The sequence below is a fragment of the Populus alba genome, chromosome 18 (assembly GCF_005239225.2).
Source record: "Populus alba chromosome 18, ASM523922v2, whole genome shotgun sequence".
In the NCBI taxonomy this organism is placed as follows: Eukaryota; Viridiplantae; Streptophyta; class Magnoliopsida; order Malpighiales; family Salicaceae; genus Populus; species Populus alba.
In genome coordinates, this window is record NC_133301.1 from 14,912,574 (window position 1) to 14,939,617 (window position 27,044).

Genomic DNA, 27,044 nt, shown 5'->3' on the forward strand with positions numbered 1-27,044 from the left:
CTTTTTGTATGTTAGCTTGCTATTATTTATTATATATATTCACGTTAGCATCATATTACTTTGCTCCTTCTAGCCATTATTCCTCAATATCCTGTGTTTTTTTTTTTTTTTTGTTCCCCTTTTTTATTATAATTTTTTGTTTCTACCTTCGATGCACCATGTAACTTTGTTCTCTTTGATTCTGTTTTGTTTCTTCCTAATTAAAATAAATAAACAAACTAATTGTTGTGTGGTTCTTATCTCCTCATGCTGTCTAAATCTTCGTGTCTTTGTTCATTTCTACTATTATTAAGTAAATTCGGTGGCGGATTAATCTAGGATTTCATTTTTTAAGTAAGTAAATCGAATGTAAAACCTAGTTTAATTTTTTTTTAAATCCAAAACAATGATGTTTTAAATTAACTTGAATTGCCTAGTTTGTTTTTAGACTGGGTTTAATAAATTCTAAAAAAAGAATTATTAATTGTTCTTTCAAGATTCTCCATGAATTTATTATAAATTATATCAGTTAATAGCAATCCAACTCCAAATACATTTATGAACCCTAATAAATAAATCAGTGCAGTGAATATGCTTTTAAATTAGCTAGGGAGATGGCCAAATTATGGGGGAGCTAAGAAGATAATTACATTATTGACAACATTTTAACAAGTAATTAATCACAAGGGTAGGAGGCCAACCGTGTTTTAAACCGTGATATGCAGCTAGTTGTGTAGATAAACAGGTTAGAAAGACGCTTAAATTTTTTACAGATGAGTAAAGAATAGTAAATTAGAAATCTCTTATTAGTAAACTGATCTTTTTGTTCATTTTAACTATACTAAAATAAAAAAATTTCAAACATTTTCTAGGAAATAATTAAAAAAAGTATAATAAAAGGTATATTACCCTACCTAATATTGCAAACAAAGCAAGACAAAATTTCACACCGATAAATAATCCATGCATTCCCCTTTAAAAAGGATTCTGCCATTCATATATATATATATATATATATATATCCACCGACTGATATATCTACCAAATGCATTTGGCTCTCATGGAGTTGCTACCAGCCAAAGATGGAGAGACCGGTGGAGCCCTAAGGTAGTTTAGGTTTCTATTCTCATGTTCTTGTTGCCTTTTAGTTGGGTTTTCTGAGTTGATGCTTCTTTTTATTCTTTTTTTTTTATTATTATTATTGTTTTAAAACGGCCCTTATACTTATATAATTTACTCTTCTATGATCTTCTTCTTCTATTTTTTCTTTTTTTGGGGGGGGGTGTGTCGATTCTCTTTAGTGGTAAAAAATTTGAGTTAACTAATAACCCATTTTGCCAAGAAAAAATTGTTTTTTTTCTAATATGATTTTTCAAAACAATGTTATTTTTATCTTTTTATAAAATAAAAAAATAAATTATCATAAATTAACCTGGATTTATTCACCTAACCTGTGACCTATAACTTACTTCATGTAAATCACGTGTCGGTTTTAAAAATGATAGGATGAACCATAATATCATTAAAAAAAAAAAAACAAAAGATATATTCTGCTATTGACACATGAACCCATTTCCACCTAATGCATCCGATGGTCAACTATTGAGAAGTCCAAGGAGGTGTTTGTTGTATGCAAGATTTCTACTCTCTAATTAATTATTGTTGCTTTAAATTTGATGGTGATTTGGGTGGAAAGATTTATATATAAGAGTTTTTGTTGTCACATTTATATCATATTATTTGGAAGGTTGATATGATTTGGTGGTGCCCTAGTTATCTTCTCTTGCATAATTTCATTGGAGGATAGTGCTAGATTGTACGGTACATATTTAGATTTAGGGAATAATTTTCCACATGCATGACCAAGAGCCTGTCTCATGTAGATGTTGATGCGAGCTACCAAACGAGTCACAATGGACCCCAGCCAGAGAAAAGAAGAAGAAACAAATATGAAGCGTGCTCCATTATGTGTGTTCTGTCATCACCAAATGTTTGTAGCAACTCATGTGGTGCACGTAATAAGTTTAAGAGAATAACATAAAATTATTTATAAAACGGTTGAGATATAGTTTTTATAGTATCGGGATTTTAATAATTGAATAATTATGAATTTCAATTTTATAATTTTATTTTTAAAAATTAAATATAAAATAATTATGAATATATTTAAAAATCTATCACTTAAAATAGCTAGTATGAATTATAAAATCGTTTGTAATATCTCATTAAATAATTTAAGTTTTTTAACTGTAATAATTCTTTGACGACCCTTAAAAATATTAGATTAGATAGCAAATGAGTTTATTTTTCATGTTATTATTTTATGTTAGAATCTAATAAAAGATCGGGAAAAAATAATTTCATATATTAGATTGGATATTATCGCAACGCTTATGATGAATAAAAATAAGGGCCTTCAAACTTTAGGGTTATAACTCTAAACACTACAGAGACCATCTTTGATATTTTATAGAAAATTTAATAATTTGAATAATTATATATATATATATATATAAACAACACTCCAGCTATTTATATAGAAGCCCTAAAAACTAACCTAATTAAAGAATCCAAAACTAAGTAGAAAAAATAATTAAAACCCAAAATTAACTAGGAAATTAACTAAAATAGAAAAAAAGAAAAAACAAGCCTAATCTTAAAAGATCCAGCAATTCGATGACCGACAAAGTGAGTTCCTAGAGAAAATCAACATGTAGAATCATTTACTTCAATTTGAGTTTGATATCTTTTATTATCATTGTTTTTGTCATGCTTCATATCTTATGCATCTAAGCTTCTTTGTTGATTTTTTTCAAGCTTGATCTTATTTATGTGGTCTATAAATATGTTTGCGATGCCTTCTATGTCAGCAATGAATGACCTATTATACTAAACCAATTAAAAATGATCTTTATAACAATAAATAAATTAAAATTACTAATTAGAAACTAGTTAAAAATAATCAATACTTTGAAAATTAATAGTTATGATCAACTAATCATCCTATCCATCAACCTCACCAAACATTCAAAGGACTGAGCAACCTAAGCTTTAATTTTAATTAATTTGTAATAACACCAAAAATTAGAAGCTAGCTAGGCTGGTCAAACAAGGATTCTTTAATGTTTCTTTTCTTCAAATCTCATTACATAGAACCGACTTCATTTTGTAACCACAAGTTAGAAAAGACAACGACAAATTGCAAAGGAAAAGACTTTTTCCTTGCATGTTCTACGAGGATTATATCTTATTATTATTATGATGATGATTATTAATTAATCATTTGGCAAGTCACGAATTATTTAATTAATAATCTCTTAAGTTTTGTTAACTCAATTTCTCTGCCAACTACTTTATCATACTAATACATGTTTTGTGTTTCTTACATTTATGGCTCATTAGTGGGTTTGATCTTGCTAGCGCATGCCTTAATCACTGTGTCTATTTTATATCTTCAATCATTAATATAAGCAGATACAGCACAAAGTATATATTCATAAAAAAAAGTGGTCCAACATTCTCCTTGTCAAAAGTATATTATAATATAAAAAATCAAAAGAAGCAAAGGATTTGCATGATAAACATGAAATCCTATCACGTTATATGCTTAACAATGATATATGGCAGCACAAGCAATGAATGGTGTGTTATTAAAATTAGATATGATTTGATTTGATTTAACTCAGTGAACACAGATCAATTCTTAATAAGATTTTAAATTTAATTTAATTTTAAAAAATAAAAATAAAATCATTTTATTTTTAAAAATACATCATTTTAAATTTACCTATTCAATCACTTGGGTGGATTACAAGGGTGGTCATGCTTGGTTTAATAAATCATAAATGTGTTGGATGATCATAACTAGGCCATTGCCTGCATCGAACATGTATGATTCACCTTGTCTTCCTTTGCGAAATGCACAAATTAATGACTCGATTTCCCTTATAATTTGATGCATGAATTAGCACTGTTTAGGCTAGTCCATCAAGAAACAAGCATGGTCGCCCTGCATCAATTATGCGCCTATGGTGCTTCCCTAGACAAGAAAAAATGATGCCATTATAAGACACTTGAAAGGAACTTATGCTCATTCATGTGATTTCAATTATTTTAGCTGCTATGCCAAGTTATTTTCAGCTTTATTGGACATTTTCAATGGCAAGAAAAAAAGGTTTTTTTTTTTATCAATACATGCTATCTTGAGGGGGGGGGGGACTCCATAAAAAATTCTCTTTTTGTTAAAAAAAACCGAGGTTTTTATTGTCATAAATTGAAGCACAAAGATTCATTGTCCTGTAAGTCTGCAAAATTGCAATCCACAAGCTGCTAAGATTTGATTATTACCCCTATTTTTAATTTATATTTTCAGGGGATGAATTGACTGGCTTCGGGGCTTTGCTGATCATCAGCTGTGCCTTGGTCTCAAATTTTCAATTTAACATGTCACTATTAGGGTTTCATTTTATATGTGTACTTGCAATAGCTAGAAGGCAGTGCTGTATGCACACTACCGGCCATTGATTTCAGACCAAGAATTTTGAGGCCGACGAGGGCCCACCACAAACCAGTAGTGCTCAACTATCCTGTAACTCTTGACTTCTCAGTTATAGCTGCCATTCAACAATCATTCAAGCATGCGAATCGTGAAATAATATTTTGGAAAAATCCTCGAAGATATGGATCTTGGTTGAATCCCACCGCCATGCCATTAGGAGGTGACCACCTAGCTTTGCTGATCTTTGAGAACGGTAGGTATTTAGGCAGTGATGGTTCAAGATCTAATCCCAGAACGGTAGGTATTTAGCAGGCCGACAGATTATTATTTTTTGTTGTGTGGTCGTGCGGTCTTTTCAAATTTAAATTACAGTAAAATTTTAATTCATAATGCATCAAGAGATTTTTCATAAAATTTCAGCTCAACTTGACAATTAATTAAATTAAAAGTTATGTTTAATAACACAAAATTTATTAATAGATAATTTTACGTTAAAATCTAAATTTTTTTATTCAATATTATTATAATAATATCATTTATTTTACTAAATTCTCTGAACTATTTTTTTATTTCAAAATATATTTATTTTTTCTATTTTATTATTTGTTTTATTTAAAAACTCACTATACTTTCATGATAATATTATCGATATTTAACTGAGATTTAAATCAACACTTTTTTGTGCAATTATTTCTGAACTTTTATTATTTATTTCTATTATAATTCCTTAAAATTATTTTCTCATTTTTAAAACATATTTATTTTAATTTTTTTTTCATCGAAATTTATTACTGATTTTGGCATGATATATACTACATTTGATTTAGGAGCTGGTAACTTCCTGATGTTTCTTTTGTCATGTTTTCTAATTTGACAATGCACTCAAATGAAATAGTAGCTCTTGATTCAAGACCATAGTTTTTTCAAGGTTAAGGGATCACCATGAATTATATGGACCACCATTCATCAGCTCCGGTCTTTATTCACTTGAAATGATCCGGTAACCTGATGAGGAGAGACAGACAAGAAAGAGAGCCATAATGTTCTGGCCCATTTTCAAAACCCTAGTGTTTGATTGCCTCCTTGGTGTTATTATGGTCCTAGGCACTATTTGGCAATTTGGTGCATCGATCGCAGGTTATACCGCAGCAAAAAAACATTGTTTTTGGTGTTTTTGTTGGCGAAACGCAATTTGTACCGCGTTGCCAACGGGCATTTAGCTCATGTAAGATGCACCTGACCTTCTTCCCCGGAGTAAACAGTGATTCAAGAAGCCAGCTGCCTTAACTGCAGCCTGTTTAGCTTTCGCCATTGCTTGAGCTTCAAAGCATTCACCTTGGCGACAGCATAAGCCACATTGAGACTGGATCCAACAATCACTCTATTCAAATCTATAAGAAGGTCCCAAATCATACATCTACAGAAAACTATTTATCATACTTGAGCTTCCTTGAAACACTTTATTCAACGCAGAGATTAGAGAAAGCATCGATCGTAGAGAAATTCAAATCTTTATAACCAACTAGTTGAGTTGAAATATGAACAACTCAACGTATTTAGTTAAAGAGACAGAGTATATCGCTGAGAAATTTTTTAAATGAATTTATTTACTTTTAAAATACAAAGTATAAGGAGAAATGTTAAAATTTGCTCAGTATCCTCTCTAATGCTACAATTTTTACAATCCACATTGAGTCATTAGCAGCTCTGTCAATGCACTTACATTTAACATGCATGTTAAATTACAAGGGCATTACCAACACCAAAATATTGACACAACCAGCTTGTCCTAATCAAATGACCATGAACCTGCTTTCCATTGCGTATCGACACGAGCCTAGAACAGGCAGCAAGAGCACCGGCAAAAGTAAAGTCATTGTTCCTCACGCTACATCCGTTCAAAGAGAAACAGTAATAGTCCAATTTTCTTTAGAAAAATTAGAGGTGGAAAAAAAAAACTGAAATTTTTTGAAAAAAATATAATTTCTAGTTTTTTAAATTTATACTGGGTTTGAAAAACACATTATAAAATTTTCCAATACAAATTTTTCATATTTTGAAATTTTCCAGTGCAAGTTTTTTCATGTTTTTCCAAACAAAAAGAACTTCATCAGTATAACTTTTATCTTTTTATATATATATATATATATATATATATAATTAATATCATAAATTTATTTTTCATTATAATATAATATATAAATATTTCTTGAGTTAACGATATAAATTTTTTATAGTATTTTTTTATTTAAATAAAATTAAATTAATTTTCTACAATTAAAGAATCACAAATACAAAATATTAAGAATTTATGATTTTTATTTTTTTTTATAAAAAATAGTTGTATTTCATGATATAGATCTTTCTCTTCGGGATAATCTAAAAACCTTCTCTGCTTCTTCCACTTTGAGTAAATTGTTATTATCAAATTCCCAGTAAAAGCGGAAGAGTCGAGTTTAAGCTTTATTGCTTGGCAATGCAAAACTTCACTCTTCTCAGATCATCACTACCATTACCAGTCCCCGACAGACCCAGAGAAGTAAATCTATCAGGCAAAAAACCCTCTTGATGCATCATTATGAACATTTCAGATCCCTTCTCAGGTTACTGATTCTCAACAAACCCTGTAATCAAAGCTTTACAAGCAACAACATTAAGCTCTGATGCTTCGTTAGATACCAACGAAGCATCACTACCCCGACCACACTATGCGCGCGCGCGCGCACTCATTAGGCACAGGTTTCAGTTTTGAAAACAACTCGACTGCGAAAACGGGTCCTCCACTCCGTTCATAACCAGAAATAATAGCTGACCATGAAACCAGATTCATACTTTGCTGCTGTTGCCTGCAGTGTGAGACTGATGGAAACTCAAGAGAAAAATAGGTTTATAAAAGTTCTGAAAGGTGTTTGATACTTTATTTCTTATTGCTTGATGAAACTTCAGTACATCTTGACAATTTATAACCTTTCAATAAAGCTTAATAAGAGTTTTAATTATTGAAAAAATAACTAATAAGAGTAAATCTAAACTATGGTAACAAATCAGAACTCAAAACTAAGTCAGAAACAAGTTTTGCCCGGGTTGAGTTGCAGCCTTCAAGGCTTTTGCCTTATATAAGTCCTCTTAATTTTAGACTTTACTTCTCCTTTTACGTGTAGGATACTTCCTCTTTCTTTCTCTCCAGTTTCCGCAAGGACTCAGCCCCCTATAGCCAACCTAAAGGTGCCAGAAATCCCCTTCCTACTAGGACTGTTCGACCGACTTTGCTGCTGCAACTCTTTCTTTCGCCGAGATCTCTTCTTCTGCCTTTGCTGCTGATTTCCGGTCTACCTTGATCCTCATCAGAGACCTTGTCTTACTGCCTTGGATTTAGAACATCGGTGTAATAAGGATCCACTGGTTTTAGAAGTTCCGGGCTATTGTTTCATCACCAGGGAGCAGTTTGAGCTGATGAGACTGGGAGAATAAGTAACTATTGAATTTCACGGGCTGGTTTGGTTTTAGTTTTGGGTCTTCGATAAGTTTATAGCTTTTAATTCATTAACATTGTTATATTTTGTTTGCTGGGCCAGTAGGGTTTGTGGTTTCAAACAGAGAGGCCCACTGAAATTGCTCTCATAGACGTGGAGAGGTTGAGACTGAAGCTGTAGGGTGGGCAGTCAAGGATGGCAATTTATCCTGCGTAAATCCATCTTCAATCATCCGAATGAAGGGGTGATATGGAAGGATCTTTGATGAGGCTGTAAAATATTCTCAACAGAAAGATTAGGGTATTTTTCATGGGCTAAAAAAACTAGAATTGGAGAATTTAATGAGCCAGCAATATCTTCAAGAAAAACACTCTAAAATTAAAGTCTATGAAGTGTTTATACATGTGATGGGAAAAAAAATATTATATAGACTTAGATATTCTATAAGTCTTATTTCAGAGTTTTATATTAGAGCTGTATTGAATATTGTATTGTCTAGAGATATAAAGTCTGAAGAAATAAGCTCTAGCAGACATTTATTTTTTAAAAATAAAGCTTTGTTTTTATAGATTGTCTTAAGATAAATATATTAAAAAACATCTAAGGTATTAAATATAAATATTTTATAAGTATTTAAGTTATAAAATATTTATAAAGGTGTGTATATTTTACAAAATATTTATGTAGTTTTTTAATATATCATTAGAGCTCCTAAGTCTTGCAAACAAATATGTTTAGAAAACTTAACCTAGAGAGGATACTTACAATATATAATGTTATTTTTTTTTGTGTATTATAGAGTAGCTACAACTACAAACTATTTTTTTATGGTAGCTTGTATAAACCTTTATAAATATCTTATAACTTAATTAAATATTTATAAAGGTGTGTACAGGCTATTATATTAGAGTTTTATACTTGCATTGACGTTTTGTTATCTATGCAAGGAGCTTTTGAAAAATATAAATAAACTAACTTTTTACATTTTTTACACAATTTTCCAGGGACGATGTCGATCCTTCCTCTGGAGATGTTTTTCCAGCCTCGTCAAGAGGCGCCGTCAATCTTCATATATGTAAAGGTATAAGTGGAAAAGGGCAAGAAAAAATCTCCATGGATTCAAGTATGGAGGATAGTATCCTCGATTCGTGTGTGTATAATTTTATCATGTCTAAAATATTCTCTTTTTTTTCTAATATTACGTTTTTTTATAACATATGAAACATTTTATTTTTTAGAATAGGTCATGTGCTTTGTTTAATTAAAATGAGTTATAAGAAAATGCTGGTAGACCTCCGATGGATGTTCGATTTCATCGGAGACAAATATAGAAGATTGAAAGTTTCTTTTGAAGTATATGAAGATGGATATGGAGGTAGAAAGAATTCGTGAAGGAGAGGCGATGATGACTCTTCTGAACTAGATTTAGATTAATTCGGTTTGGCATCAAAAGTCTGTAGTGCTTATCACTATTGTTACATGTTTATCATTAAGGCGGGTTAACTTAGTGAATAAATAAATTTAAATCTCTTTTGTATTTTCTTGAAAATATATTGTTTCAAATTTTTTAAAAAAAATCAGGTTAATTTATTATTCAATTTCAAATTTTATGTTGAGTCAGTTTTTATTTTTTTGTAATTGTGAATATTCGAATTAGTTTATGCACACTTTAACTAATTTCTCGAGATTCTAGAGTTAACGACTAAGTAAGTAAGTTTCCAGTAATTTTAAAGTTTTTGGTATTTAAATTGATGATCTCTAAAAAAATAAATTTAAAATCTGATCAGTTAAGTAATATCCTTCAACTTGTGTTGAGTTTATTTTTAAGTTTAGTAACTTTGGTGTTTTTTGGTGTTTATGATTAGGATTGAGGGTTTTTTTTAACAATATTAAATATATTATTTGTAACAAAGTAGTAATAATTTAACGATTTAAATATTTAATAAAAAGGGAAAGTAATAATAGAATAAACTTGTCCGGCATGCTTGAAGGAGATGGACTAAATTTTCAGCCTCCATGAGTCGTTGCTTATTTGTGCTTTTAACCATTTCAGTAAAATCACAACACATTTGCTCTCAAGAATTGAAAGAAGGAGAAAACTACAGTCATATTTATAATGATTCTTCTACACTGATGACCCTTACTATCAAGTAGCAACGATTAAATCATCGAGTCTGCTTTCTATTATGGACTCGAGATTTAGTTTCAATTTTGCACCAAATCATAGGCTACCAAGTTAAAAAAACATAGAAAAAAATCGAGTTTAATTTTAATTTTATTATTTATTTTTTTTTTAATTTAGATATCCGAGTTAACCTCCACGCATCTCAGAATTAGTTAACTTTGTTATTAATCCTAATTAAATGAGTCAAACTTGAAATTCTTTATTCAGTATCTTTATTTAGCATGAACTCAAATTAAATTATATAAAAATTATTTTAATATAAAATAATTAATTTAACAAATTTTAAAATAATTTAAACAATTGGTATAAATATGTTTCTGCTTTACTCACAAAACTAAAGTTAGATTGAACAGATGGAGCAGACAATCATGCAGCAAATTCAATGTTGTAGTTATGCTCATGATTCATCGAATCCAAAAAGAGAAAAAAGCAAATAAAATATGGGATTATTGAGGATGATGATTTGGTTGGTAATCAATTAGACGAAAAAAATGAAAAGAAAAGTCTAAAACCTTTTGTCCCCTTGACAACAACTCTTGTTCCCCTTTTTAACAGAAAACCGTGTGATAGGCCATTCTCATCGATGCATCCAAGCCTTACCCATTTGCTTGTTCTATTCACGTACACATGCTGGCTATAGGCCATCAAATATTCTTATCCATGCCATGGCACTATAAAGAGTTTTGAAATTATTGTTAAATGTTTTGGTTCAAGTTCTATCCATGATTATTAGACCAGACTAGAGTTGATTAAAGGCAAAATCTAAATTAGATATCAATTGAGTTTAACTCGAGTCATTTTCATTTGCTTGTCCTATTCACACACACATGCTTGCTATAGACCATCAAATGTTTATATCCATGTCATGGCTCTATAAAGAGTTTCAAAATTGTTGTTAAATGTTTTGGTTCAAGTTCTATTCGTGATTATTAAACTAGACTCGGGTTGAGTAAAGGCAAAATCCAAGTTAGATATCAATCGAGTTTAATTGAGGTCAATTCCATTTGCTTGTTCTATTCACACACACTCTTGCTAGGGGCCATCAAATGTTCATATTCATGCCATGGCACTATAAAGAGTTTGGAAACTGTTGTTAAATGTTTTAGTTCAAGTTCTATCCATAATTATTAAACCAAACTCGGGTTGATCAAAGGCAAAATCCAAGTTAGATATCAATCAGATTTAACTCAGGGTAGTTAAGATTTTTTTTTTTTTACAAAACCTGGATTAATTCATGCTCTAAATTGACTTAATGGGCTATTTGAGCTTAATAACCCGATGAAGAGGAAGGCTAGAGGCAATCTTATGTTATTTGACAATAAATATTCTAAGTTTTGATCTTGATATAAAATGTAATAAAAATTATTTATATATAAGAATACATTGGATCCAATTGACCCATAATGTGCTGACTCTTGTCGGTCTCTTCTTCCCCACCTCATGATTATCATCCATGATAATCAATGTTTATTTTTCCTTCTTTTTTATTGGTAAATGTTTATTCCCCCATGACCACACATGCACCTATCTTTTCCACAGCTAGGAAAAAGGTGATTTCTTTGGGAAATGAATGAAAACTCGTCTTGCTATTGTTTTGCCTCGATGAGCAGGAATATGACATTAAAAAAAAGAAAAAGGAAAATGTGTGGCTACAGGAAATTATTTACTATATTCATTTTAGTGTTTATTCACTTTAGTTTATTTGGAATCAAGAAATAACTATCATGAGTGGATAAAGGAAGGTGTGTCCTGTTATTACCATCATAAATATAATTACCATAATTATGATCAATAATGTTACCATCATAATTAATATCACTGTTGTCGTTGCTAGTAGATATTGCTACTCTTTTTTTTTCTTATTACTATTATTCAAAAATTATAAATGAAAAATAATTTATTTAGAGTATAAGAAAAAAAAAACACAAAGTTGAGAGAAAATTATCTCATTAAAAATACGATGTATTTTTTAAATATTTTTTAATAATTTTAAAGTATTAATGTTAAAAATTAAAAAAAAATGTATGTAATTTTAATATATTTACAATTATAAATCATTTGAAAAAAAAAACATTATGCACCGCGTATACTTAAATGTGACAAAATACTTGTCATGTCATGAAATTTCTTGGATGTGATGTAGCCAGTGGAATGCATAAATTTCATAATATATATTCTTTTAATATCTGGAATCATTTTCAGCCACTAAATGGTCTTTACTCAAATCACATGTGATGTGTAAGCATCACGACAACTTTGGTAGGGACACCCCTCACATGTGCTCAACGGTTGGAAAGCTCCAAAACTCTTCCATGGCGGGAACTACAATAACAAACAAAAAAAATATAGATGCACACAAATAAAGTTATGGTGGATAGGATATCAATTTATTGCTGATGATTTATCTAAGACTTAAAAAGAAAAAATTAATTTCAGCATGTGACACTTGCTCGATGGCAATTTAATTAAAACATGATGAATACCAATTTAAATAAATAAGTTTATATATATATATATATATAAAACAATTGTGTTTTTTTTAATATAATAATATACACGCACATATACTTCATTATGTGTTATATTAGATGCCTATGTGTGAACTCTATTTGATTTTTTCCACCACCTTTTCTCACCACTTTGACCATATTCTATGAGTCATGTAGAGGCAAAGCATGTTGTAGAGTCGGATTTTTTGACGAATTTGATCCCAATTTACCATGGAATTCGTAATTATTTTATGGTCATGAGAACATATGGTAAATTTTAGAATTAAAATAGATGTGCCTGATTTGAGAAGATTTGAATTTCATTTGTAGTTTTTTTTTTCTAATTTTTAAAAAATAAAAACGTTTGAATAAGAGCTTGTTTGTTGAAAAAAATACACATTTTAAATTTTTAGAAAACTAGATAATAACTTATTATTAGAAAATGTAATCCAAGATGATAATTACATTTTTCTTCTGCATTAATACTCTGTTTTTTCCACACAATTCACCTCAAAAACAAACAAGTTTCAAGTCTCGGCCTAAAATCTCAAATGATCCTAAAACAATTTTTCTGTGAAACTTCATATGCAATTCTAAATTTTCCTCAAATTTGATAGCTAGATCTCATTGATGTCCATTTTTCTTTTTTTTTAAATTCCAAAGTAAAATATAATTTTTCTTTTATATTCAGGATTTAGAGTTTAAAATAGTGAGTCAAACAAGGTAAAAATTATTTATATTCTATCACATTAAACACATATTAAGAAGTTGAGGAAGTATTGTAACTTGTGATTTTGAGTTTGTTTTAAAATTATATTTAACTTTGAAAAATTGATATTTTTTTAGTATTTTTTTAATAATTTTGATATGTTTATTTAAAAAAATAAAATTATTTAATATATTTTTAAATAAAAAATTATTATACATTACATTACAATATAAAAATATATTTAATCAGGAATTAGCAAGTTTAAGTGACTGTACTTCTTGTCCACAACTTCAGACATGATGACTGTGTTCCAGTCAACACATTATGTCTCAAAAACTAACAAATTTTTGTTGTTGAGAGTTTCGTTGGACTTTAGATTATACAATTATAATAGCTCTTTCCAATATATGATAATAGTCAAATAAATTAAAATTACTGAGATTCAAACCTAATTTACTAAAAAAATTATCAAATACAAGTTCATTGGTCATACTAGCCTGTGTATGCACAATTCACTTGCGACAAAGGTTAAATTGCAAAAAATAAGTTAATGTTTATTAATTGTTTTATGGGTTTTTAATTATGACAAATCCCCATTTTACTTAAATATATGGAAAAAAAATAAATACATTTTAAAAAACATCAATTTAATATTTTTTTCAAAAACAATATTTAAAAACACTTTAAAAAACACAATATTAAATAGAAAATTAGCTCGTAAAAATGATCATGAGCATGATACTTGGAACATTAGGGAGCACTTTTCCTCCCTCTACTGATGCAATGAAGATTTGCATGCTTGGAAGCTTGAAAAAGACTGCATTAATTAGTCAAGTCCCACCTTAAAGGTAAAGGTCGGTCCATGCCCGGACACCCAAGAAAGGATACTCGAATTAATTCAATACAAAATCATTACTCTTCTTCGAATCTAAAAGTTTTTAGCTTTCGGTTGCTTGCGCCAATCAAGGAAACCCATCAAATATTTGTTTATTATTATTATTATTATTTTATTCTTGTAGTCAAGTAGTAGTATTTTTCCATCAACTCTTGTAAATTTAACATATTTTGAGTAATATCAAATATTTAAAAAAACATAAAATCTTTTTAAACATACATATAAATCATTGAATCGTAATTAAAAAAAAACTTGTTAGTAAATTTCATTATTTGACTATCCGCGTGTATTCTTAATTTTTTTTAATCATATTTTATTAAGGTTTGGCATTATTTGCTTGTTCTTCATTTAATTAAAAACAAGCTACATGCCCACATAAGATAAGATTAGAGAGAATATAAGAATTGTATTCGTAGCTACCAATGATCTTATTTCAAATTAAAGTTAAATAAATAAAAATGAAAAGGGATTAGAGTTTTACTATACAAACATATTCATGACATTGTAAATTACTAGAGAATAGACTGGCTATTAAGGATAATATAGTTTTTTCACAAGGCTTTCTAGTTATTATTAGATTTATCATAGACAAATAGATTTTTTAACATTTTTAAAATACAGTGAAATTAATAAACTACCTTTTGAAAAAAAATTAAACTGGCATCAATTTAGTATTTTAATGAATATAAAATACAATTACAAAATCAAAAGTGGCCGGTGCATGCAACACACATGCCACCGTGTGGAGAGCCTTCACTTTCTTCATACGCCACGTGAGGCATCTACTATAGCGAATTGCCACCATTCATGACCGTGTTAGAAGCACCCTGTCGTACTCTTCTTGATGGTCAGACCCGTGTACGTGGCGATCAATAGTTGAGCTTTAATAAACCTTTTATTCTTCTCCCTCTTTTCTCCTCGAGTTTCATGCTGGTCATTCAATAAATGTGTCAATATTGTTTGTTTTTTTCATTCAATCTGGTCTTAAATTTTTTTTTATTGATATTTTTATTCAATTTCATCCATCATTATTTGATTTCATTTAATTTTTCTATCATTTTTTATCATCATTTTTTTAATTGATATTTGTAATTGAACGTTTTTTTTTTTTAAATTTTATCCTTCAACATTTTGTTTCAATTAATTTTCATATCAAATTTGATCCCTATATTTTTTTATTTGTTTTGTCTGGTAACCTTTTTTATTGTATTTTTTTTTTAATTTTATCCCTTAATATTTGATTAATTGAGAGTTTTGCCTTGTAATTTTTCTTTTACTGGGTTAGTCTCGGGCTCCTGATCAAGGTCGCAAATTTTAAAAGTTAGCACGAGTTGACTGTAGTTTATTTTTAGATCATTTTTAAAAAAATAATCTTTTTTCAATTTCATGTTTTTATCGTTTGATTGATCAAGAATTGGTCTTCATTAACCAAATATTTTTTCTTCAAGTCCTTTTTTTAGCTCAATTAATTTTTTTTCTTCTTACTTTTATTTACAAGGGATTATCCCGATCCTATATCCATGATTGCGGAGATGGTAGATTAACTTAAATTGGCTCAAATCCTTTTCATTGTTTTTCTTATAATTTTTTTTTTATTTTTTTAATTCAACATTGAGTTATTTGATAATTAAGCTTCATAATTTTATTCAATTTACTTTCAATAAGGTTATCTTATGTATCATGATCAGGTCACGTGTTTGGCATGCCAACCCAGGTAGGTTTTAATTGAGCTTTTTTTTTAAAAAAAATTTAAATTATTTTTAATTTTATAATTCAATATTTTATTTGCTAAAAAATTGAGTTTAAAACTTTTTTAATAGATTATTATGTTCCATTTAGTTTTTTCTTTACTATCAAATATGAAAGCCTTTTAATAATAGTTGGAGGGTGTCTTCCTTATATTGAAAAATATTTATTTTTTAAGTTAATTATTAGTTTTTTTTTATCCGTATTTTTTAATTTATATTATGGAATTAATAACCCAATTCTCTCTCTTTTTTTAAGAAACGCTCACCTCATCCAAGTAAAATTTTTTACATTGAAAAACAATTGAGCTGGCATGGAGCGTAACATGTGCCGCTTATTTGGTTAAATTCCAAAAGAAAAGTAATTTTGTAGCGGACAAACTCTTTAAATAGGATCACTAATGGACACGCGAATCATTTATGTAATCATATTTGTTGTTAGGAGTCGATCTTACCTGGTTCGGAGACGCCAGTTGTCTTCTTCAAGGCGTGGTCTTTCTCGAGTCCTGTCTTTCAACTAAACCAAAAAATAAAGAAGAAAATGACGTCGTTCAAACAAAATTATCACACTTTTAGGAGAAGACTATCAAACTCATCTCATAAAAAAAAAAAAAAAAAATCGAATTGTAAACTCAAAATCCCATGAATTCTTAGAGATTCATAAACTCTCATTTGTTCGTTAAAGAATAATTATCCTTAATCAGTTTCATATTACATTAGATCATTTAGTCTTTTGGCACCCAAAGCTACACCTCGTTGAGATGTCACAAGTCCAGCTGATCAATTTGTTTGTTGTCCATATTATTGCTCCGAGTTCGAGAGAGCGTTACTAAATGTAAGTGAACTCGTATTTTTAAAAAAATTAATTTAATTTTAATTATTTTTTATATTTTAAATTTTTTTGATATGATTTTTTCAAAATTAATTTTTTAAAAATAAAAAAATTATTATTTTGATATATTTCAACATAAAAATATTATGAAAATCTATCGCAATTACATTTCTAAACAAACCTGAATCCAAACATAAACTTGCTAATAAATTATATTTTATGTTTAGTTATTATCTTGTGATAAAAAAAATTTGAAGATGCGATAACAAATATTTTATATTTTTTTATATTTTTAAAGTACAAAATTTCATTTAAAAAGATTCAAAAACATATTTATTTTTGGTTCGGTTTCTGTTTTATTGTCCAAACATGTTTTTAATTACTTCATTTATTTTTATTATTCTATTTCTAGAATATTTCCCAAACACAATAGTTTATTTAAAATTTAACAGGAGAGATATTTTTAATCTTATATGTAAAAGTTGATTCGAAATTTTATTTACCATTAAACGTAAAAGTTGATTTGAAAATTTACTGACCGTTAAAAAAAAAAAACTTTTTCTCACTTCATGCAATAAATAGTTTCATGTTTCTGTGGCAGGTGAGAATTAAATTGTTGCACGTAAATTCTGGCACGAGGTGCTTGGAGATTGTTGAATAATATAAATCATAAAGACTGAAGGATATTCTTGTCATTGCACATGAATCTCCCGTGACAGGGGGCGCGCCAATCTTCTCTCTCCTCCTCCTTCCCTGTCTCAAAAAAATAGATAAAGAAAAATACTATTAAAAAAAATAGCATTTATTGATTCATAATGAAATATAATATTATAATATTTGACTCAGAATCCAATAAAAATATCTATAAACATAAACTGTAAGAAAATAGTAATATGGATAATTACATTTATTATTTGTGCAAGAAACATACTATGATCTCATTTGTTTCCTCGAAACTATTGTCCTAACTTCAATTCTTGTACAAGTTGATATGTCGTGTGATAAATGATGAATTATTGTTTTCAAATATATTAAACAATCATTCATTCTAGTGTATGGTTTTTTAAATGAAAAAAATATTTTCTTTAATTTTTTATTTTTATTTTTTACATCAATAAATCAAAACATTAAAAAATACTGAAAAACATAAATCTAATATTTTTAAATAAAGAATATTTTAAAAATACTTTAAAAAACAAGTTAAACTATAAAACTAAACAAATCTTAAAATTTAAGATAATGAAGTTATTTCCCAAATTTGCAGGTAGATATTGCTTCTTTTTTTTCTTCTATTAATTTTAGAATATGCTGTAAAACTAAAGCCACTTTTTGGAAATGCAAGAATTTCTTTTTTCACCACATAGCTTGATATTTAAGTTGAGAATAAGATACTTTTACCATGAATTGATTCCCAATATTTTTTTAAAATCAAGAAATTAATCTATACTATTACTATCTTTAATGACCGGGTTTTAAACTCTAAAAATCGAGTTATATAATTTCTTAAGCTTTAAACATCAAGAGAGAAAATAAAATCCCCTGAAGTTAATTTTTTTTCCATCTATATTTAAAGAACCATTTATATGTCTAAAAATCTTAACTTAAAGTTCTTATACCTTGTGACATATAAAATAATCATAATTTTTTTATTTTAGAAATATATAGCTTTTTTTAATTAAAAGTATAAAAATTGATCCGAGAATAACTTAACTATTAAAAAAAATAAATTCTTGCATCATTTTATCATTAGGATTTGGGATAAGCAATTTTTTTTTTTTTACTAGAAGAAATTCTTTTGATATAGTATTACTTAATTTAATAATAAGTGTATACGCCAGCCCATCATCTTCGGTCCTTTGTCTGTAAATCACTGATCTCTCTTTATGATTATTAATTAATTAATAAATAATATATAAAAAACCTGACAACCTCACTCTTAGTCTTTACTCTCACACTCTCTCTCTTCCTCTTTGCTTAAGCCTTACACAGACTCTATTTCTTTTTTCATTTGCTAAAGAATGCAAATGCAAATGGCAATGACCAGCAGCGACTAAAGCTGTACTTGCTTTTGCTATCTGAATGTGAAGTTATTTGCTTTTCTTCTTCTTTGTGAGTAAAGATATCAACTTTTTGGGTTATTTTATTTGATGGGATCTTTCTTTAGTGCCCCAGGAATTGTAGATTCTTTGCTTGTTTAAGTTCTTGATAGATTTGATTTTCTTTCTGCAGATTTAGTTGCTGAAGCTTGCTTTATCTGGTTTGGTTTGGTTTGTTGTGTTGTGGTTAATGTAAGCAGAGAGAGAGAGAGAGACAGCTGGCTATTACTGCACTTTGAGCAGATCAGCTTCTTCCCCTGTATTTGGTAAGTGATATTAGTTAATGTTTAGTTTGGTGGTTGATTCGTTAGTGTTCAAGCTTGTAACTTACTAACTGGGGCAATCAAGAACTGATGGTTTCATTCTTTGAAACTCTAGTCTGTCTTATTTTAGAGGTGGTTTGTGCAGATAATCTGATCTCATATAGAAGGCGTTTTACTTTTCTTTGTTTTTTTTAACGGGGGGTTTTTTCTGTGATTTTTTAGCACTATTTTTTTGAGTTTAAAGTTCTTGAAGTGGTTGAGATTTGGGTTGTTTTTAACTAACTAACTAACTAACTAATTAAGTGTTTTGATGAGGAAAAATTATTATACTTGTAATTATTATTTTATTTTCTTTGGTCAAAAAAAGAAAAAGAGAAACTGGTCTGTCATGATTTTTTTTTATAAAGATTTTAAGTTTAATGTGTTACAATATGGAGCTGACTGTTTTGACTGTGATGAATGGTGCAGGTATTGTGGGAGATAACAGAAGTTGGCACTTGGTTAGTGAAAATGAGGGTGGTGGAGTTTTGGTGTACATTTCTTGTCTTATTTGCTTTGTTGATAAATGGGAAAGCAGAGGTTTATATTGTGACTATGGTGGGAGAGCCTGTCATAAGTTATACAGGAGGCATACCTGGTTTTGAAGCCACTGCCGTGGAATCTGACGAGACGCTTGACTCCACCAGGTAGGTACTTGCAACTTGCAAGTTTCTCTGCTTTTGATTGCTTGTAGCTTTGTTGTACTAATCCTTGATCCTGGCAAATGTGTTTTCTGGTTGAAACATCCTACTCAAATGACTATTTGGAACTTTAATTTAATGGTTGTTTTTCAAAAGATCATAATATGTTAGTGAGCTGTGATCATGTACTTCTTCATGCTCGCAATTTGATATGGATCATAAGGGTTGACAAGGCATCCCTCTTTACCGGTAGTAGGCTATTAGTAATGAGCACCTTGGAGGAAGGTGAGAATATATATAAAAGGGCACTGTAAAGGTCCATTCACTTCATACTCAAAGTTTGATATGGATCATAAAGGTTGATAAATCAATCCACTTCACTGGCAGTAAGCTATTATTTACTAGAACCTAGGAGGAAAGACAGAGTAGAAATAAAGGGCATTGTAAGAGAAAATTATTAGGTGAACTAGGTTCACCTAATAATCTCTTGCATTGTATAGGTTGTGTGCTGTGTGCCTTCAGTTCCATGTTTATGTTCTCTTTGCAATAACTGCTTTGGGATTTTAGTGTAAATCTTACAGGGCTGTATGACCCATTTGAATTACTGCTCGGTAGCATTAATCAACCACTGGTTGTGATTGTTAGGCATGCATGCATATCTAGTTATCCAGTCAAGCATTTGACCCTGGACTCTTTTGAACAGATTATTTGAGGTTATTCTAACAGCAACCTTGCACTCTGTCATGAAATCTTATTCAAGTGTTTCTCATTCTTCAATTGGTGTTGCATGCACCTTATTCCTTCAAATCTGATTTAGGTTCTTTGTTGTTTTGCCCTCTTTCGTTGTATAACCTTGCTTCACGATTTTTTTTAGATTAAAGACTGATACCATGATTGATGATGGAATAGATAGAATTGGTTCAAACTGTTTCGCTCCACTCATTCACTCTCTTTGTACCATTTTTCAGTCAATTGGTCACGTCCTATGCCCAGCACCTTGAACAGAAACATGATATGCTTCTTGATTCACTGTTTGACCGTGGGACCTACAAGAAACTCTACAGCTATAAACATCTTATAAATGGCTTTGCAGTTCATATTTCCCCTGAGCAGGTGAAACCATGAATTACTACTCTTTCTTTACCTCTGTCTCTAATGATATTCTGAAATAATGATTTATTATTTTTCTTTCCATTTTTATATCCTCACGTTGTTCCAATATATTAGTAGGCAGAAACCCTGAGGCGTACCCCTGATGTGAAATCTGTGGAGAGAGATTGGAAGGTGAGGAGACTTACAACGCACACCCCACAGTTTCTGGGGCTTCCAACTGGGGTTTGGCCAACAGGGGGTGGCTTTGATAGGGCTGGAGAAGACATTATAATAGGATTCGTAGACTCAGGAATTTTTCCACGCCATCCAAGCTTTGGATCTCACAATGCAGACCCATATGGGCCTCTTCCAAAATACAGAGGAAAATGTGAAGTTGATCCTGATACCAAGAGAGAATTCTGCAACGGAAAGATCATTGGGGCCCAGCATTTTGCTAAAGCTGCAATTGCCGCTGGGGCATTCAATCCTTCCATTGATTTTGCTTCTCCCATGGATGGAGATGGGCACGGAAGGTTAGAACCTATGCCATCTATATATGCAATTTCTATCCAAAAACTGTGGTACCATTTAATCCTTAATTTTTTTTTTATCAGACTGGAATTTTAATCTGTTACTATTGCTTGCATGACAAGGTCAATTTAATGGTTTCACAAAATAAAATTTGAGGAGTGCATGTGAAAGAAAAAAACAACTATTTTCATTGGCACCAAGAGAAAAAGAATTGTATTAAACAAATTCAATCTAATACTACTTACTTTATTTTTTCTGTAACTGCGTTCCAGTCACACAGCAGCTATTGCAGCTGGAAATAATGGTATTCCGGTGAGAATTCACGGCCATGAATTTGGGAAAGCAAGTGGGATGGCTCCCCGTGCTAGGTGAGCATAAGAACAACTTATTGATCATATTCCCTTTGAAATCTTAATATCATGTCCTTTCTTTGACGTGACATTCAATCTTGTTTTTGACCAGGATTGCTGTGTACAAGGCACTCTATAGGCTTTTTGGAGGCTTCATTGCGGATGTGGTAGCTGCTATTGATCAGGTGTGTGCTCATATGGTTGCTAACAACCGTAACAGATTTGAGGATGGTGTTGCACAACTTGTCATTCTTCTTGTCATCTTCTTATATGCTTAAGTCTTGTTGTTACAACATAATCAACACCTTCAACCCCTGTTTGGGATTGCGGCCCAAACATAGGTTGGCCAAAATTCAATTTTGCTTATTTTTTTTTGCTTATTTTTTTATTTTTTTTTTTTATGTTTTCGGATTATTTTGATATGCTGATATCAAAAATGAGTTTAAAAAATGAAAAAAAAAACATTATTTTGATGCATTTATAAGCGAAAAACAACCCCTACCACACTCTCAATCACCCCCTCAGAGTATTGAGATCTAATGGGCCCTTTTATGGCTATATACTATGAGTGATCTGAGGCTATTTACAAACAAAAGGCTTCCATCTTCTCTTTTTTTTTGATGCTAGAAAAATCTTCTTATTGTATCTCCTTGCTAAACTGAGTACAAAACATGTGACACACCTGCCCTGGATTTATTATTCGCTATTGAAATAAAACGAAATTTATTTTTGACGGCTGTCTCTTTATTGAACAAATTCAACCTGTGAAAACTTTTGTGAATAGGCTGTTCATGATGGAGTGGATATACTCAGCCTCTCAGTTGGTCCAAATAGTCCTCCAGCAACCACGATGACAACATATTTGAACCCTTTTGATGCTACACTTCTTGGAGCTGTGAAAGCAGGTGTATTTGTTGTACAGGCAGCTGGAAATGGTGGCCCTTTTCCAAAAACTCTGGTTTCATATAGCCCTTGGATAACATCTGTGGCTGCTGCAATTGATGACCGGAGATACAAGAACCATCTGTTCCTGGGAAATGGAAAAATTTTACCTGGAATCGGTTTGTCACGTAAGTTTTACCTACTTGAGCTTTTGGTTCTTCTAATTTGATAGCCTTTGGGAAGAGATACTGCATAATGCGGGGTACTGTTCAACAACAGGTTAGAAAGAATGTTGATGCAAAAACTAAATATGGCAACTTTAAAGTTTCTCAACCTATTCTATTCATATTGTATTTGTTAGGAAGATTGATTAGAATAGCACGTTTGTCCTTTGTTAAAGTGGATTAAGGAGTAATTTCATGTTTTCACCCCCCCGCCTTGTTTTTCTTGCTGTTTCTAGTGGCTTCATTTTCCTTTTGTTTTTGGCTTTACCTTGGCATACTGATATTCTTCAGACTATGGTTGAATTTTTCTATAGCTCCATGTAAGAACCAAATGGTACCCCCTTTTCTAGTGGAATCAAGTGTGAAAATGAATCTCTGGGATGGTTTATTGTGAATGAACGAAGACAGTGCACCATAAATATGACTTCTTTTAGTCATTCTAATTGCTTATAATCTTTGGATCTACCTAGTGAGTAAAAAATGGTTCATGTCTTTTTCTATTGTTCTTCAAGCTAAAATTTAGCTTTAGCAGTCTAGAAGCAAACTGGAAATGTTCTGAAGTTTCTGTTTTGTCATATTCTAGCCTCTAGGAGTGAGTGGATTTCATGACCAACTTTAGAGACACGCTGTTGATGAACTAAAATATTTTAAATATTCCCAAATCCTGATATGCTTGCCCGCATTTGAGCAGTTTTTGCCTACTCAAATTCAGAAGAGCGTATTTGTTGAACACATGCCCTTATTTAGGCCAACAATTTTCCATCATAAAATTCATGAATTTTGTAATTTGTTCGTAAGAAATCTCAGTCCTGTTCCTTAATTTATAGTTATTTCTTTAAGAAAGTTCTTGCTTGTAATTGCATAGCAAATTTGATTATCCATCAGTATCTTGAATCTTACTGTGAAATGGGTTTAATGGTTTTCTGCAGCTTGTACACATCCAAATCAAACATATACCTTGGTTGCTGCAAATGATGTACTGCTTGATTCTTCAGTGATGAAGTACAGTCCTTCAGACTGCCAAAGACCAGAAGTATTGAACAAGAACTTGGTGGAGGGGAACATTCTTCTTTGTGGTTATTCCTTTAATTTTGTCGTTGGTACCGCATCTATCAAGAAAGTCTCAGAAACAGCCAAGAGTCTTGGTGCAATTGGATTTGTTCTTGCCGTGGAAAATGTTTCTCCTGGAACGAAGTTTGATCCTGTCCCTGTTGGTATTCCTGGGATTCTAATCACAGATGTGACAAAATCGATGGTAACTTCTCACGCATTTATCTTAAATTATTTATTTTCATATTGCCTTTTTCTTGTTATATTCTTGTATATCTTCATGGTCTTGTCTCCCCCACCCCCCTAAATCACACACAAATTTTTGGCAGTTGTGTTGGATTCTTATAGTAATTTGAGTTGGTGCTTGAGCATCATGTCACTACAGGATCTTATAGACTATTACAACACCTCTACACCAAGAGATTGGACTGGACGAGTGAAGAGTTTCAAAGGCACAGGAAGTATTGGGAATGGCTTGGAGCCTATTCTCCATAAATCAGCACCACAAGTAGCATTATTCTCTGCTCGAGGGCCCAACATAAAAGATTTCAGATTCCAAGATGCTGATCTTCTCAAACCAGATATCTTGGCTCCTGGATCTCTCATATGGGCTGCTTGGTCTCCTAATGGAACAGATGAGCCAAATTATGTTGGTAAGTAAGATAGTAGCTCCTTTTTTTTTAATTTTTTTTTTTCCTGAACACAAATAGTTCAAATTCAGTATCTCATTAAGGCAATAATCTTTGGTTTCATATCACATTTTCTTGGTCTAGAAGGGCAACGAATTCAAGGAACTTTGTTTAACTTCTGGGGAGTGAGGAGGCAATTGGGGCGTTTAGAGTCCCTTGACTTAAATTTTATCTGGGATCTGGGTCATTTAAAAGGAGGGTTTTAAACTCTTGCAATATTTTATTTCTCAGTTGTGTTTAAGGAAGTAGATGTTCTATGCAGTTGAAAAAACATATTTATTTTTATCATAAAAATTTGAAAGAGAATATGGAGCTTCATGGAGGAGAAAAAGGAGATACTGTTGTAATCCTTGGAATTGATATATCTGCATCCTAAGCATCTATTAACTTCGAGCAGGAGAAGGATTTGCCATGATATCCGGAACTAGCATGGCAGCGCCACATATAGCAGGGATAGCTGCTCTTGTAAAGCAGAAGCACCCTCATTGGAGTCCTGCTGCCATCAAATCAGCCTTAATGACAACATCAACAAATCTGGACAGAGCAGGAAGGCCTCTTCAAGCACAGCAATATTCTGAAACTGAAGCCCTGAAGCTGGTCATGGCGACACCCTTTGATTACGGGAGTGGTCATGTTAACCCAAGGGCTGCTCTGGACCCCGGACTCATATTTGATGCAGGTATGATATTCGCGCTTGATGTGTACTCGTGATGTGCTTGGAGTGGTTGATTGCATCCAAGTTATTGCTAATTTAGTTTCACAATGTGGAGTCCTTCAAAGTGATCTAGTGGATTAACTTTGAATGTTCTTGGCTACATGCTCAAGTAGATTTGGTGCAAAAAAACCTAGTAAGTAGCAAAGAAACTAAAGCCATAATTTTGCAGCTGATTTTTTTGCGGATCTGTACTGTAAAATTTGGGTCATTTGGCCAAAGATAAAAGCCATGGTTTTCTCTGTTGTATATGGCTTCATATGCGTGTTAAGCAATAATGCCATAAAACCATCAGGAATCTTAACTCAAGTAAGGCGGTATCGATATATAGCTCCTAATTTTGGAGGTTATAAAGGGTTATGATGTCAAACAGAAACTAGAAGGAAACATAACAAAAGATCTTGGAGGAGACTATGTTAATGATCCAATGAGCAAAGAACATTGCAACCTGCCATATTAGCGAACCCTAGCAGACTCTACCTGAATCATTTTTTCCCCATGCCTTGTAAGTGTAGTAAAATGAGGGCAGACACACCGTGGTTTCCAGCCCGAAGTTATAAGCATCTGTCAGTTTGTGCATATATAGTTAACCAAAACCTGAAATGTCTTCCTGACTTCATTTTTTTAACTCGTGTTATTGCAGGTTATGAGGATTACTTGGGTTTCTTGTGCACAACTCCTGGCATCGATGTCCATGAGATACGTAACTACACAAACACACCATGCAACTACAGTATGGGTCATCCATCGAATCTCAACACCCCATCAATCACTGTTTCCCATCTAGTGAAAACGCAAACAGTGACTCGCAGAGTCACAAATGTTGCGGAGGAAGAAACCTATGTGATCACAGCCAGAATGCAACCAGCCATTTCCATTGAAGCCAATCCTCCAGCCATGACTCTGAGACCCGGTGCATCACGGAAGTTCACAGTGAGTCTCACTGTTCGATCGGTAACTGGAACATACAGTTTCGGAGAAATTTTGATGAAAGGCAGCAGGGGTCACAAAGTAAGGATCCCAGTGGTAGCAATGGGATATTGGCGATAGAACAGGGTTGGTTTGTCATCTAAATTAAGGTTAATGGTTATAATATTCTTTGTAACATGTGGTAATAAGATACAAGGCAAGGTATATTTGTTCGAAATATATACGTGGAATAGCTGTAAAGATAACCAGTGCATGGAAGATACTCCTAGTTTCTTCCCATCATAAGTTTTGCTAATTTGTTTAGTAATTTAATAAAATGCTTATGATTTATGTATTAAGATACATATATTTTCTTTTTCATGTATTATGATTTCTGTATTAGGGCATTTTTTTTCTTCTGTTATTCACCTTATTAGATATCGCAGATATTATTTAGTAATGAGGTAGTTTTTATTTTTTTATCAAATCGAAGATGCTTGCTCAAAACTTGATTTTGTTGAAGTTAAAATAATTATTTATTTTGTATTTAAAAATTTATTTTATAATGGTTTTAATTAAATTTATTTTAATTTTTTTTAAAAACCATAACTAAAAATATTTATTAATTTCTTTTTAAACAGCAACCAGAAAGTCTATTTTAATGCCAAGCACATTATGTGAACCTGTTTGGAAATATTATCATAACTTACATTTATAGAATTAATATCTAATTTAATTCAATTAAAACTTGAGTTAAGTTT

At 31.1% G+C, this 27,044-nt stretch overlaps 1 protein-coding gene across 1 annotated transcript; it reads left to right on the forward strand.

The window, feature by feature from the left end:
* The first annotated feature begins 18,747 nt into the window (after positions 1-18,747).
* On the forward strand, positions 18,748-26,642 carry LOC118039534 (subtilisin-like protease SBT2.5). The gene is made up of 12 exons (XM_035046249.2): positions 18,748-18,914; positions 19,035-19,167; positions 19,633-19,850; positions 20,813-20,957; positions 21,075-21,469; positions 21,740-21,835; positions 21,930-22,002; positions 22,602-22,887; positions 23,853-24,178; positions 24,359-24,626; positions 25,060-25,341; positions 26,018-26,642. The coding sequence occupies exons 3-12, from the start codon at positions 19,675-19,677 to the stop codon at positions 26,422-26,424; spliced, it is 2,454 nt and encodes an 817-aa protein (XP_034902140.1). The 5' UTR covers positions 18,748-18,914; positions 19,035-19,167; positions 19,633-19,674; the 3' UTR covers positions 26,425-26,642.
* Positions 26,643-27,044: the final 402 nt, after the last annotated feature.